Raw genomic sequence first — 16,174 nt, forward strand, 5'->3', positions numbered from 1 at the left:
TTTCTAGGCAGTAGGGAAGGAGCCAGTAGAGAGCCAGAGATTGTAGATAAGTGATTGAGTGGGGATGACAGAGAGGACAGTCGGTTGGAGGAGATAGGATGGAAGGAAATGACTTGTACAGGGTTATCCTTGGCAAGGATAAATCCATCTCTTCTTGGGAGACAGATCTGAGTGGCAAAAGGCATCTGAAGGATAGAAGATAGAAGGGGAAAAAAAATCCAGCTCTAGGTTAAACTAAATAACCTCTGAGGTTCATTCTAACCTTGGCGTTCCAGAATTCCTAGTGCTTCCCTCCCTTTCCATCATGATTTCTCCCTTCCTCTTACATACATAAGACACTGTTAGAGAAGTTTCAGTGGTGAAAACAAACAGGGGAAAAGGTATAAGATCTAGGATAAACTGCTTTCGTTCCAATAGTGCTTTAAGATTTTATAAAGCACTTTACCCATTTATCCAAAGTGATAAGTAAGACATTACTATCCTCATTTTACAGATAAGAAAACTGAGGCCCAGAGAGGTTAAGCATGGATAACTTGCATGAGATGTACTAGGTCTTGGATTGCATGAGCCAATCCTCCAGAGAATGTAATCATCCCTATTTCATCAGCCAGCCCAGCTCATAAGATTCTTTTTGTCATCAGGAAGGGCAGCCCTTGGCTTTCAGTTTTGTTAAGTATTTCTCAGCAATAGGGTAGTTTCCAGTAACCTGCTTCTGACCCAAGTAGGAGGAAGGCGGAGTTTAAGGAGAGAATTTAAATAAAGGAACAGGGAAGGGATGCATAGAGCATCTCCTGCTGTAGCCTGCGTATGCAGAATCCTCCTCTTCTGCTGCGGTCTGTATTAACATCTTTGCTGGTAGTTTTAGCTCTTTGTATTGTATGTGATTACTTTTACCAAAGTATGAGAGAAGTTAAAGAAGGGATAATGATGGGGGAGGGGAGTAGTCAGGAGCCAGAGCAGGTCAGTCTCGTTAAATAAGAGAATACACTGGGTTCTGCTGAGTTCTGTTGCTGCTAAAGTTGTCATCAATAAGGAGGCTCTAGAAATTCATATAATACTATTACTGTAGATAAATATATAGTGTCTTGGTTTCTAAGACTTTGGGGTGATTTGAAGGAGTTCTTCATTTTTGTGTGGTCTGAGAGGGCAGAACTTGGGAAAAAGAAACAATGTTTTTCAATGAATTTTATTTATATCAGTTAACAAAATCAATTTAATCTCCCACCACCCCACCAAAACAAAAAAAAAAAAAAACAGAAAACCAACTTTGTCACAAACATGCATAGTCAAGCAAAATAAATTCTTGCACTTGACATGTCCAAAAAGATATGTCTCATTCTGCACCCAGAGCCTATGACCTCTCCATCAGTAGAGGGCCAGATGCTTCATCATCTATCTTCTGGAATTCTGGTCAATCACTACTGATCAGAGTTCTTTGTTAGCCATTGGGCAGTGGAATCGGCTGCCTCAGGAAGCTCTGACACTCTATCATTGTAGATCTTGGAAAACTTGCTGTCCACTTGCCAGGCATATTGGAGTGGAGATTTATGCCTCACAATTGGATGCGATTGACCTTGAAATCCTAGAAAAGTGTAAATATTTTGAATTAAAAACTCAAATTGTTTAACTTGTTTTCCCTAATTCTGCATCCTTAATAAGGAGAATTTGGGCATTTCTATGATATTGCATGAATGTATTCCAACACTACCTTCCAGTTATTGTGAATTAATCACTTGTTTACTTTTTATTTTTGAAAGAGGACATTTTTAATGCATGGAGGGGAAAAAACGAACAAACATGTGGAGCTATAACTTTCTTCCTTTTAGTGGAAAAGTGACTTTCTGCTAGATTGATGTGGGGTAATAGAAGGTACACTGTCTTCCTAGCAGAAGGGTCAGGTGGAGCCCTGGCTTCAGTGCTTAGCTGCTTTTATGACCTCTTCAAACTGAGTTAATCTGTAAAATGTAGATCACAATACTTGCACTAGCTACCTCACAGGAATCTGGCAATGAAAGTATTTTATAATAGGAAAGTCATTGTTAAGGGAGACAGAGGTCCAGAAGTATTAGCCGCCATCATCATCACTATTTACTGAGAAGGGTTGGTGTCTTGCCATATTCTTTTCTTCCTGGTAACCTGTAACAAAGAGAAACAGGGACTTGTGACTCTGTTTGTCTTTGGGAAAGGCAAGCTCTTCATTAGGTTGATGTTACAAACCAATCCCTCACGTTAAAGTCTAGAAGTCAGGAGGAAATGTTGCTTGCTTAAAAGCAGGTTTGGTTTTCATTCTTTGGTTGTTGTTGGGTTTGGGGGGTTGGGGGGTTTTTTTGGGGGGGGGTTGTCACTCCACAATGGGGCTGTCATAATGAGGACAGTCTTCCTGAAGTACCAATACTCCAGGTTACATGTACTGGTGCTGCCCCTCGCCTCTTTTGTATAATTGCCATATTCTGTTCATCTTGATGAGATATAATTTACATAAAACCCAACAATATCCCTGTTGCCCTTTTGTTCAGTTGTTCTCTTTTCCTCAATTCAACAAGCATTTGTTAAGTATCTACTCTGTTCTAGGACCTGGAGATAGGGAGCCAAAAATAAGACAGCCTCTACTTCCCAGAGCTTATGTGTTACTGGAAGGAAGACAGCAGGTACACAAATAAGTGAATATAAAATGTGTCCTAACTGGGGGAAGTTAGGAAGGGCTTCTTGTAGAAGATTCCATTTGGGCTGAGCCTTGATGAGAACTAGGATTTCTAAAAAAGTGGAGGTGGGAAAGAGGAGCCTTTGTGGCCTGAGGAAGAGCCACCAAGGCAAAGAATCCGGAATGTCATCTATGCCAACAGCTGTTAGGCAAGTTTGGCTGGAATGTAGCATGTGAGAAAGGAATGAAGGTGTAATCAGCCCAGAGAGATAGGTTGGAACCACATGGTGCAGGGTTTTCATTCCCAAACAGGAGAGTTTATATTTTAATCTCGAGACAAGAGGAAGCTTTGGAAGAGTCTTGACCAACCCTTAGCATTTAGGTCACTGTGAAAGAACTCTCAGACATACCTCCACCTTCCCTTCTCAGAGTCCCAAAGTAACAGCTGAACAGCTCCCATCATCCCCCAGGATGCCCTCTCCACAGAACCGGAAAGCTGCTCTTCTGCCTTTAGGCTATGGAAAACCTGCATTTTAGACTTAGACAAGATTATTTCCGTAAAGTTGCAGGTCTACATGGTTCTTTCTCTAATACTTCTCGTTTATTGGCATACTTTCATACTTATAATAGCATCCATACATACTTATTCTCAAATAAGACACTTTTTAAAGTATCTTTATAAAGATATTTTAGGACTGTCAGTTTGGCAGCTGTTCTGCATTGGAGGAGGGAGAGGCTTGAAGCAGGAAAACCAGTTAGGAAGCATTTGCAATATAGCAAGAGGTAGTGAGGGCTGTAGTTAAGATGGTTATGCTGTGAATGAAAAGAAGGGGACGGAGGAGAGATACTGTGGCAGTCAAACCAAAGACCTGGAATGGAAGTAGGAGGAGAGGACAGTAAGTGACAGAGAAGCTTCCAGAGCAACTTCTGGATTGCACCTTTTGCAGAAATAAGGAGGTCAGGAGGAAGGGTGGTTTAGGAGAGAAGATAATGAGGTCTATTCTTCTCTTTCTCTTCCTTCTCCCCACTCAAATACTCTTCTTTGAATGGTAAGGGTCTTATTGAACTCTGACCTGGAATAGTCAAGGTCCTTGAGAATAGGAACAATGTTTGGTTTGGTTTGGTTTCCCTTTGTTTGTATCCCCAGTCCCTGACACATAGTAGGAACTTAATAAAAGCTAATTGACTGACTGCTAGTCAATAAAGAAAGGATTAAATATTTGTTCAATGAAAAAATAGTTTGTATTTTATTTTTAAAAGTACTTCTCAGGGCAGCTAGGTGGCGCCGTATATAGAGCACTGGCCCTGGATTCAGGAGGACCTGAGTTCAAATGTGACCTCAGACACTTGACACTTACTAGCTGTGTGACCCTGGGCAAGTCACTTAACCCCAATTGCCTCACACTCCCCCCCAAATTAAATAAATAAATAAAATGAAATTACTTCTCTCTCAGATTCTTCTTTAGAGATGTAATGTGATGTCTTCCTTGATAATGAATTTAGATTATTTAGCTCATGCTTTTAAACCACCAAAACTTTCACATGAAAACTATTTTTAATTATGTCAGATAAGAGTATTTCAGTTCTATTACATCAGACACCAATATTTATTAAACTGCCTTTCCTTTGTAGGAGGTTAGGAAACCACCTTATGACCGTTCGAAACATATACAATTTATTAAACTCTGAAGAAAAAATAATCAGGGCAGAACGAAAGGAAGAGAACTTCATAGAAGAAAACTGAGAAACAATAAGAAAAGTGAGGAGAACAAGTAGAAACCTTCTTTACTTGTAATTTCATTGGTCGATCGCTATATTTACCTTCCCTCTAACCAAATGAAAATGCCCTTTCAGGTTCCTGTCTTTTAGGCAGGACTCCCCTCATCAGCATGGTAAGAGTGGCCTTATGTGGTCAGTCTCTTAGGTGTTTGTTTACAAAGCTTAGGGTCCCTCCTCCATGACTCAAGGGAATTTCCGAGAATAAAAAGAAAGAAAAATAATTTGGCAGCTAGCCATATCCTCAAATACACACCCTTTGAAATCAAAAGATTTAGGAGAAATTGAAAGTTAACTCCTCAGGAAGGGACAGACAGATTACAGCTCTGGGACAAAGTAAAATAGATCCCTGGCTCCTGGCTAGAGGGGATTGGGTTTCTGATGGATGAACTTCTCCCCCTTACCAGGACAGGATTTAGAGTTCAGTAAGAGAAGAAATTCAAGGGGATTGAGAGCTCTTTTAGTAAATGTCATTTTCTTGATAAAAATTTTATTGTGAAGGCAGTGTTCAGAAATTGGCCCGTTATTTTAATTTTGTTTATTGACATTTGGGAATTGATAAATTAGCCCTCTTCTGATGCCTCATCTGGGAGTGGCAGTAACTCAAGATGTATGCCCACAAAGCACTAGCTCTGGGAGATTCTACCAAATATATAATAATGTCTGCTCATAGTTATACAGCCTTTTAAGGTTCGCAAAGTACATTACCTACATTATCTCATTTGATCTTCACAATTAACTCTGTGAGGGAGATGCTATTATTATGCCCATTTGACAAATGAGGAAAGTGAGGCTCAGGATCACATAGCAAGTAATGGGCCCAACAATAGATCATCCTCAAAGAACCATCTTAGCTATGCCTGGCAATGTTCAGCACCAAAAAGAGTTGGCCATCAGATGACGAATCTTTGGGCCACATCAGTTTATGAAATCGTGTTCAAAGGTTTAACCCTCTTATTAGAATGACCTAATGATGATCTTACCAGCTTACTAAAATCAGGTGGATAGAAAATGAATTTGTAGGGGGCACCTAGGTGTCTCAGTGGATAAAGCACTGGCCCTGGATTCAGGAGGACCTGAGTTCAAATATGGCCTCAGACACTTGACACTTACTAGCTGTGTGACCCTGGGCAAGTCACTTAACCCCCACTGCCCCACAAAAAAAAAAAGAAAGAAAGAAAGAAAGAAAACGAATTTGTAGTCTACCAGTACATAACATGCAAAAGTTTTAGGGATAGACTTTGACAACTGTGCCACCCTGGGCAAGTCACTTGATGCTTCAGTTTCCTCAACTTTAAAATAAAGGAGTTGGATCAGATGACCTGTAAGGTCCCTTCCAGTTTCAAATAGGTAACTTCTGTCTTACCACTGGACCCCAGATGACTCTGGAGGAGAGAGTGAGGTCGATGACTTTGCACAGCCCTGCCTCACTTAAATCCAATTCACTTACAAGTCAAGACATCATCCTCCTGATGTCATTGGTCCTCTTTGAGAATGAAGGACAAACAACAATATGATATCATGACCTATTTAGATGGCTGTAAAATTTGTTTCTTTTGGTTCTCGGTAGTGCCTCTCATATAGATAGGCAAGGTTGTTAACAGGTGAGAAATGAAGCATTTAACTCATTACTTTAATGTTAACACCAAATGAAGAAAAGAAACCTTGAAGTTGTCAATTTTGAAGTGAATAGTCAAGCAAAAGCAGGCAGTGGAGAATAGAAGTGGAATAGGAGAACAGTGGTAATTATAGGTTTGGGGGGGGGGGGGTCTTTTCTTTAGGACCATGATATAGGCATAATGACTTCCTTCTGCCTTACTTACCACTCTTCCAATCACAGCCTACCCTCAAGCTAGGGGAGAAGAGGAAAGCTAAGGGCCTACCCCTTTAGCCATGCCTAACTTTCCATAAAGAATATCATGATTTTTTAAGGCAACATTTTCAAAGTTAAGAAGGATGTAATAACTAATAGAATGAACAAAGAAAGTTTTTCAGAGGGTACAAAATTAAACAAGACAGCGCTGAGAATAAAAAAGCTATATATAGTCTCCATTGGTTTCGTGTAAAACGTAGACTGAAATAAGGAACTTTTGTCAGCTTGTGAACCTCCAAGTGCCTGGGAATATTACAGCTGGCTAGCAGAGGACACCAAAGGTTTGTGCTTCGGTAACTTCAAAAGCACATTAGAAATTAGTACCCAAGGAAACTGAGAGAAAAAGCAAACACCCATTTACTAATCGTGTTTGACTTTAGAAAGCTTAAGTTTACTAAAATATCAAATTAACTTATTGTACCTAGAAAACTTGTAGTTGTGTCTACAAAAATAGAATTCTAGTGTTCAGAGAAGTCTGTAGATGAATAATGTCTATATTTTCAAATAATTTTAAACTAGTGTTTTTAATTAGCATCCAAGTATTACGACAATGAACATTAGCAAAATTTTTAAATCTCATTGGAGATGTTACTAACTTTAATTCTGCATTGTTAAAACTTCCCACTTTGATTCCCAAAACATGTTACTTGTACAACTTTTAAAAACAATCTCTCCATATTCATATGCATGGACTATAATAGACTCATAGGGTTGGGAAAGACCCTATAGAGCCCAAAGTGCAACATCCTCATTTTTACAAATCAGAAAACTGAGTGGCACCTCCTCCACCAAAAATTATGTTCAAGCTGATGTATAAATTTTAATCAGCTTTTATGAATAAATTATATGGTATTCAAATTCAAAACCTATCTCTTAGTATTGTCTATTAACAGTTTCCATACATCTAGCTTATTATTATTAGCCTGCCATTAGAGTAAAATTCTCATCTATTTAGTACACTAGTCTTCCATATTTTCAGTTACTTTTATGAAAATTCTATTGGAGACTTGAAATATGTTCAACCTTAGGAACCTTGGAAACTGAACAGTTAACCTTGGAACAGTAGTATCATTTTCAAATGTTTCAGGTGGTTTTAGTTAACTTACATATGTCTATTAATATAATTTAACATTTGAGTATTAGCCAAGTAGATATAAACACTATGGTGAACAAAAATTGTGGGTTTCTGTTGATTTTTTTTCTCTTGGGTATCTCTCATGGGATTTAGAATTGAAAAGGGCCTTAGAAATTATCTAGTCTAACCTCCTGTGGCCCGTTGTTTGAAGATAAAGATCAGAACTCCTTACTACCATTCTATGACTGAGCAGGAGATTAGTAGATAAAACCTGAGCAGGCCCTGTTCTCATTATGCAGAAAGAATAAAAAGTACTGTAGTTTAGGTACCTCCGGAACTTTTCCAGTGTCACAAATTTAGAATACTCGAAGCCCTCCATTTCTAAAAATATATTTCTTGCTCAGTTGTTTCAGGGAAGGCCAAGACTATAACTTTTAAAGGAGCCGAGATTATTTTTTCATTAAGAGGCCAGTTTCTTATTCCTGCAGTTACAGATGTGTCCTTTTTTGTTGCCAATATATGGTACCAAATATGCAAGAAAATGTTTGGGAGAAAAAAAAACAGCTATTTGATGAGAGTTCCCTCTTCTTCCCTCCTCCTCACTTCAACTTTACTCAAATGTCTTCCTCTACCACTGTCATTCATGAGGAGATGGCCTTTTCCCTTGCCAAGACAAAGCCCTCTACATGCATCCTTGATCCCATCCCTTCTTTTTTCTCCAGCAGATTACCCCCTCTATCATGTTAACTCTCTCTAATCTTCAATCTCTCCCAAACTACTGGCTACTTCCCTACTCACTTGTTCTTAACCTTCCCTGCTATTATCATTCTATGTCTCTCCTCACCATCACAGCCAAACTCTTTGAGAAAAAACATCTATACAATGGCTTCACCTTACCACACCACACCACACCACACCATGACACTCGATTAATCTTGATAACCCTTTGACATTAAACAATTCATGAATGTTCAACATATATGTGCCAGGTAACATAGTAGGTAATGGAGATACACTAATTGATATAATACAAACCTTCATCTCAAGAGGCTTAATAGCCTAATAGAAAAAAGATCCAGGTACAAAGGCAACTATGGTATAAATAAATAAGTAAGTAAGTAAGTAAATAAATAAATAAATAAGTAAATAGGCAAATAAATAAATAAATGAATGAATGAATGAATGAATGAATGAATGAATGAATAAATAAATAAATAAATAAATAGGAAATTATGAGGTAAGGGCAAAAGAGAGATCCTGGCAAACAAAATACTATGAGAAATTGGAGGAGGGAGAAATTATTTTGGGATAAATGGGAGTAGGGCTTTACAGAAGGTGTCATGGAAGAAGTATCATCTGACTTGGAAAGCAAGAAACTTCACTAAACAGATTTATGACAATGGGTAGCACATTTCAGAGTTGGGGCATGATGTGAAGGGGTGGGATTAGATCATCTTTGAAGTTTCTTCCAACTTTATTGTTATATGTTGGCATGTTTCTTTGATATCTGTGTAAACCAAAACTTTGAAAAAAACTTTGTTAAGCCAACAACAGGTGAATAATAGCTTTCCTGTCCCTTTCTCTTTTGTAGGCCTCGATTTTGTTCTTTTGACCTACTGAATCCAATCAACTGCTTATCCTGAAGCACTTTAATTTCACAAATCTAAACTGTGGAAAATGGCCGACATTCTGAATGGTGAACCATATCCCTCTACCCCGCTGGAGCTGTTCAAAAGCATAGCGGCACAAGGAGAAATTGTCCGATCATTAAAAGCAGAAAAGGCACCAAAGGTACTTTGGGATTCTTTGCCTATTAATCTTAGTTCCTAAAAGCAATTAGTTTCTTTCTAGTTGTTCTGTTGTATCCAGTATTTGAAATAGGTTGGTGTATGAGTTAGGAGTGATATGCGCCCCCACAATTAACTCTGTCAGAACACTAGAATACTACTTAATATGCTGGAAGAGACCATGGTTTTTCGACTTCCCTTACTCATGGCTGCTTCAATAGCTACAGAGGTTTAGTTTTTTGTTTTGTTTTGTTTTGTTTTGTTTTGACCTTATTAAGTACTTATAATGCAGAAGGCCCTCGGCATCAGGAAGACAAAGAGAAACAGTTCTTTTCTTCTGGAAGTTTACATTCTGCTGGTGGGAAGCAGTGTGTACAAGAGAAGGAAGTCAAAGATCATTTGAGAAAGGAGAATATTACTAACAATTGGGAAGATCAGGAAAGGCTCCAGTAAGAGGAACCAATGGAGATGAACCTTAAAGGAAAATAAGGAGTGTGAAGGTGAAATTCATGCAGGCAGCCACTCCAGAAATGAGGACTAGTTTAGGCAATGCAGAGGCAGGAGAAGGAACGGCGAATTTGGGGAACAACTAGTAAATCGAGGCTGGCAGGAATGGGGGTTGAATGAAGGGCAATAATAATAAAATTAAATAAGACTGGGAGGGTAGGTTGGAACTAGATTGTCAAAGACAAAAACACCCTTCTTAGGGATCAGGCCTGGACCTGTTATTTCATTAGTATTGGGAATTTTCAGGTTAAGAAAACTACTGTCAGTGCACATCAGCCCCTTCTCTTAGGGGAAACTTAAACTCTTGGAGAGTTGCCTTTCTCAAAGTTCAGTCCAGGCACTCTGGGGATGTGCTAAAACTGAAAATTGTTTTCCTAATAATGCTAAGATATTTTCATTTCCAATATGGCAAATATTGTTGGTATAACCTACCTAAACAAAAGTTCTTTGAGGGTCCTCAATAATTTTTAAAAATTAAAAGGGGCCCTGAGACCAAAATGTTTTGAGAACCATTTGCATAAAGCATCAAGAGGTTAAATGACTTTCCCAGAGTCACACAATCCTGATGTGTCAGTCAAACCCAGGAGTTCCTTACTTCTAAGAAATTTGCATTTTAGTCTAAAGGCTGAGCAACAGGGACCAGACTCAGATCAGCTCTTGCAACACAGTGACATCTGCCTCAGGGGCAAGGGTCTCTTCTCTTCATGCATATTTTCAACGTCCAACATAAGAAAGTCCTTTCATATAGTAGGAGGGATTTAATAAATGCTTGTTGAATTGAATTAGGAAAACAGGTTTTCTTTTCAGTCATTTGTTTCCAGAAGATGTAAAAGTTTTGCTAAATTGTAAGTCCTGAAAATAAAGAGCCAGCCTTGGAGTCAGGAAGACCCAGGTTTAAGTCCCATCTCTGACACCCACTAGCCATGTTACTTTGGGAGATTCACTTCACTTCTCTGCACCCCGGGCCTTTTACTAATTAAGGCTTTAAGTTGCCAATGCTCACTGGTAGAAGGAGTTTCTAAACCAGGAGTTCCCCACAACAATGAGGTTCAGACTAAACTAAAATAGAATAAACTATAGGCACAACTTTGAAAGACACAAACATGTCTAGATTTGGACATATTTGTTTTGGAAAAGCATTTGGGTGTCTTTGTAGTGCTATTTTTTATTGTTTTGCTACCCTGTCCCACAAGCAGAACATGATCAATATTAATAAATTTTCTTGTAAATGTCAGTGAATACAGCCATTTTGATGACTTTAATGTCTACAAATGAGGCTCAATGCTATGCAGCACAGTATGTGGTAGCCTTGTGCGGTTAACTCTTAATTAAACAAATAGAAGGAAGCAGACTTTTTGGTGAAATATCATTTGTATTTGACTTAAGGATAAATGTTGATAGGAGATGCATCTGATGTTCTGCGAATTAATTTCAGACAAAATGAAGCCAGCTGGGAAGACCTAAGTCAGGGAGCCATTTTACTTTCATTTTCAACAATATTTAGACAGATACCATATAGTTTGCATGATGTAACTATATTCAACCAAACTGTTAGGACAAGTTAAAAAAGATGCCATTTTAAAAAATATCTACATGGACCTCAGTACATAAAATAAGAGGTGCGGCTGAGTGATCTCTTAAAGTCTCTTCCAGTTCTAACATTCTAAAATTCGGTTTCATGACATTCCTCTAAAAATAGTCCAAAGGTAAAAGCACATTATATACTTTAAAAAGAAAATTTATCCTTTTGAGTATAAGGAAACTAGGCTATGTGTATTTTTCTTTTTTATAATCTGTGGCCTAATCTCTCAACACCATTTAAGTGTAGCTATAGAGACTGACTAATAAATTTGACCTATCTCTTTCCAAAGACAATAATGTGATTTCCTAAGAAAAAAACCTATAACTGATTTCCGAAGTCTACCTGAGTACATTTAACTACATTTCACTTGTCTAAAGCTAAATACCTATCATTAACTTTGAACTGATCTTTGTGCACAACATAAGGACCTGAACCTTTTCTGTCCTTTATGAATTTTAATAGTACTTGTGTGTTGCTGTTTTTTGGTAATCATTATAGAAGAAATTACCATAATTCTATGTCTCTTCCACTTAGATTATAGGCCCATATTTTCATCAGCTACATAAAGGCATACTTTGCCACCTTACTTTGCCTAGACCAATGACTTTTTGTAAAACCCTCATTTATCCATTTTCAACACCATCAGCCCCACCACACTACCCTGTCAGCAGGCAATCACAAAGTCATGAGACTTATGTGAAAACCAGATTTGTTTACAGGAGAAATGAACATGCATGTAGAACCAAAAGGGTTCCCCATTTTTTACAGAAGTTAACATTTTTGTAACAGCAGGATAAAGGGAGGAGGGGATACTAGGAAGGAGCATAACATGAGTGGGGGAATGGTGCAGCAAAGGTGGGGAAAAGGACAAGACCCACCCACAGTAGAAAGTCAGCATCAACCCAAAACACAAGTTGGAGAATTGACGGTGAGTTGATCCAGAACTTGAATCCCAGCTTTATTAACTACCATGAATGTCAGACAATCACCTTGCTGTCCCATTTGTAACATTTCTAACATAACTGCCCCAGGAATAAGGATATGCTATGGTTTGTGCTCAGGGTCTACTGTATTCAATTCATAGGTCACTATAGTTACTTTTTTTTTTTTACTTTAACAACCTTTTATTAAACGCTATTTATATGCCACTGTTTTAGGGGCCAAAAATGATACAAGCCCCTTCCCTCATGCATCTCAGTCTAGTATGAGTAGATGGCACATTTATAAATCAGTATAATTCAAAATAACACATTTTTAATGCATTTGAGAGATGTAAAGTTCTATGTGAAGTCAGGGGAAAGAAGGTTGTTACCCACCAGGGGAAGGAGAAAAAAACCCGTGTGCTACTCCACAGTTTGGTCATTAAAGTCAGAATTCAGCAAGTGGAAATAGGGAGAGCAGAATGATTAGAGGCAAGAATAAGGAAAGACCAGTGAGTTCAAGGCATGTCCTGGGAACTATAAGTCCAGTTTGACCTGAGCAAATATCAGGGAAGATAGAGTATAAACTCGAAGATCCCAGGATATGTCATCTCTAATAATATTTCACAGAATATGTGGATGAGTTCAGTTATTCAACACTTGGTCCCTGTCTTCAATGAGTTTATAGTCTATCTAGCAGGTAAGATAAGAGATATGCACATATAAAGTCAATTCCATTTAAAAGTGAGATCAGTAACAGAGACAAATACATAGACTATATCTTAATAGAAGACAGTACTATTTTTACAGCAACAGATACAAAAGATAATTTTCTTTTTCCTCTGTTTTCTCCTCAAAATTAACAGAGCTGTCTCTGTGCTTCAACAGTAGTTCAAATGAAATAGTCAAGAAAACCTGATGCATTTGGAGCAGAAGAAGCAAACAAATTACAATCTATGCTGATAGTTTTTCCAACACAGTAATTAATGGGACCCTATTAAAGAGATTAATTATGAGCTTCCTTAGTAATCAGCAGTTTTTGAAATGTCTGCAAATCATTAACACTGCCCTGAACATCTTAAAGTGTGTGGTTTCTTTGGCCCAGTGATGGTCAGTATATCATTGTGCCACTGGATAAAATATATTGCAGCATAGATTTTAGCTCTTCTTTGTAAAATAGACACTTTCAGTAAGATTCTAGAATCCATAGTCTCCTGAAATAATTCCCATTTCAATGCCTATCTTGATCACACTAAGTGTTTAGTGTTTCCCTTAATTTGTTAGCCTTCCAGAAACAGGCCCACTCTTCACTATTAATTTAATACCTACCACTACCACAGGTAGGTGGTACAGTGGACAGAGCACCAGGCATGGAGTCAGGAAAATCTGAGTTCAAATCCAGCTTCAGACACTTAATTAGCTAACTTTTTTTTTTAATTAGCTAACTCTTATTGCCTCAGTTGCTTTTCTGTCAAATGGGGGCAGACTTGAGAAGGAAATGACAAACTATTCCAATATCTTCACCAAGAAAACCCCATGGACAAGTGCATGAGGAATCAGACAACAATAACCACTATGAGCCTCGAGGTAGACAGGAAATACAAATAAAATCCAGGCCTTACCTTTAAGATGCTAACAGTTGAGTAGAGAGATAAGACACTTGCACAAATAATTATTAGACAAAATTATAATGTAAGTGGGTAAGAGAAATCTAAGCAAAGTACCATATCAGGTCCAAGGGAGAAAAGTTTATTATCAATTATGGATATTTGGCTTCAGATAGCTGTGTGACTCTGGACAAGTCACTTAACTGCTGTCTGTCTCAGTTTTCTCCTCTGTAAAATAGATAACAATAATAGCATCTTCCTCTCGGTGTTGTGAGGACAAAATGAGATAAAATTTGTAAAGTGCTTTGCCAACTTTGAAGTGCTATATAAATGCCCACTATTATTATTGTTATTACATGGGCAGGCATTCTGGAGAAAGTGGCACTTGAGTTTGACTTAGTAGGTAGGGAGGCAGTTAGGTGGCGCAGTGGATAAAGCACTAGCCCTGTAGTCAGTAGAACCTGAGTTCAAATCTGACCTCAGACACTTAACACTTACTAGCTGTGTGACCCTGGGCAAGTCACTTAACCCTGATTCACACACACACACACACACACACACACACACACACACTCGCTCACTCGCTCACTCACTCACTCACTCACTCAAGATGAAGTGCCTGACCTTCCTGATTAAGAACTTAAACAAAGACGGGCAGGAATGCATAGGTCAGGTTCAAGGAACAGCAAATAATGGAACAGTATGAGAAGGGATTACAAAGAATGTCACTGCTATTTGGAAAACATTATTAAGTGTTCATTTTTCTGCAGAGGTGCTGGGGGAGATGAAATGATGCTGAATATTTGGTTGCTTGCCTACTTGACTTCCACACATCCTACAGAAGGCTTTCTCGTAGTATATATTCACAATTAAAAATTTTTTTCCCATTTTCTTTTTTTTAGAATGAAATTGATTCTGCTGTAAAACAACTATTGTCACTAAAAATAAACTACAAAGAAGTGACAGGACAGGATTATAATGCCAATTCTCCTCCCACAAACTCCAGACCTGACAGGAGCGGGGAGCCAGGGACCACTGAAGGCGAAGATGATTTTGTAGATCCTTGGACTGTGCAGACCAGCAGTGCCAAAGGCGTTGACTACGACAAGCTCATAGGTACCCTACCCCACCTCCTGCCCCTGCCTCATTCTCCTTCCTTTTTTAGAAGAGTCCTTGCCTATTTCAAGAGTGTAAATGTTTTTGTTTTTTTAATTAAGTTCCTAATTTTGTTTCAAATTCACAAAGATAATTATCAAATTCTGGTAGTCTGGGTGACTGAGGAAATGGGCCACACTGCCTTTTGTTATTCAGTATTCAGTTACCACCTCTTCTATGACCTCACATAGGCATTGGCAAGTTCCTGTTTCCTAGGGTAAAATAATAACAGAGTACATTTCCATGTACTTTAAGGTTTATTTACAAGGCACAATAGCCTTATTAGGTAGTTAGTACCAGTATTATCTCCATTTTACTGGAGAAGGAAATAAACGTTTATACAGGGCTTGAGATAGGCCAGGCACTGTGCTATGTGTTTTTTGTTAATACTATCTTGTTTGATCCTCACCATAACCCTGGGAAGTAGGTGTTACTATTACCCCCATTTTACAGTGGAGAAAATGAGAGGAAAACGACCCCTGCTCAGTAATTCTCTGGAACTTGGCAGTGATGTGTCAAAGGCTCATTTATTTTCATTTTCACAAGAATAGACACTTGCAAATAAGAGCTACAGCCAGAAAGAGTGAAGCATACAGCTGCAGGCCCCGTTTTAATCCCTAGTCCCCAACGAGAAATGGACCCTCCCCTTGTTCGACATTGGCCAGTTTACTTAAGGGTTACAATCTATTCTTTGAGTTCTTAGCTAATGGGGCAGTGACACCGGGACTTTCCTTCAATCCTCCCAGGAAAGGACCTGACTGAGACCAGCTCAGGGCTACTCGAACCACCTGATCTGTCTGCCAGAGGGAAGGGGGACTGAGACCTTTGTCCTCAAACCAATTTGGAGGAGTGTAATGTCAATGGTGGTGGTTATATCCTAAGAGGAGACCATTACCTTTCCTCACAGAAAACTAAGGCAAACAGAGGTTAAGTGATTTGCCCAGGGTCGCACAGCTAATAAATGTCTGAGGCTAGATTTGAACTAGGCTCTTCCTGATCTTAGCACTCTATCCACTGAGCCACCAGCTTGCTTAAGAAGAAACTTGAAGATTAGAGTCTACTGTCACATAGCTAGTAAATGTCAAAGTCCAGGTTTGAACTCAAGTATTCAGGTTGATCATTTCTTTCCACTATGCCATGGTACTCTGTACCAATGGGATACAGCCTCCACAGGTCTGCTCAAGCCAGAGGCCTCAGGGACCAGGCTAGCCAGAAACAGCTGCTCTGAGTTCACATCAGCCCAGGGTTGGA

At 38.7% G+C, this 16,174-nt stretch overlaps 1 protein-coding gene across 5 annotated transcripts in view; it reads left to right on the forward strand.

The window, feature by feature from the left end:
- The window catches only part of WARS1 (tryptophanyl-tRNA synthetase 1), a 45,267-nt gene that overhangs the window by 7,605 nt on the left and 21,488 nt on the right, over positions 1-16,174 (forward strand). For 3 of the 5 annotated variants that reach the window (XM_043983620.1, XM_043983617.1, XM_043983618.1), the window contains 2 exons: positions 8,957-9,156; positions 14,671-14,884. In XM_043983620.1, the coding sequence (XP_043839555.1) occupies positions 9,043-9,156; positions 14,671-14,884 (328 nt within the window). In that variant the 5' untranslated portion in view covers positions 8,957-9,042. Of the gene's footprint in view, positions 1-775; positions 834-2,571; positions 2,649-8,956; positions 9,157-14,670; positions 14,885-16,174 lie in introns of those variants that run through there. The other 2 variants (XM_043983619.1, XM_043983621.1) reach the window with 2 other exon arrangements.

The sequence above is a fragment of the Dromiciops gliroides genome, chromosome 2 (assembly GCF_019393635.1).
Source record: "Dromiciops gliroides isolate mDroGli1 chromosome 2, mDroGli1.pri, whole genome shotgun sequence".
Taxonomy (NCBI): Eukaryota; Metazoa; Chordata; class Mammalia; order Microbiotheria; family Microbiotheriidae; genus Dromiciops; species Dromiciops gliroides.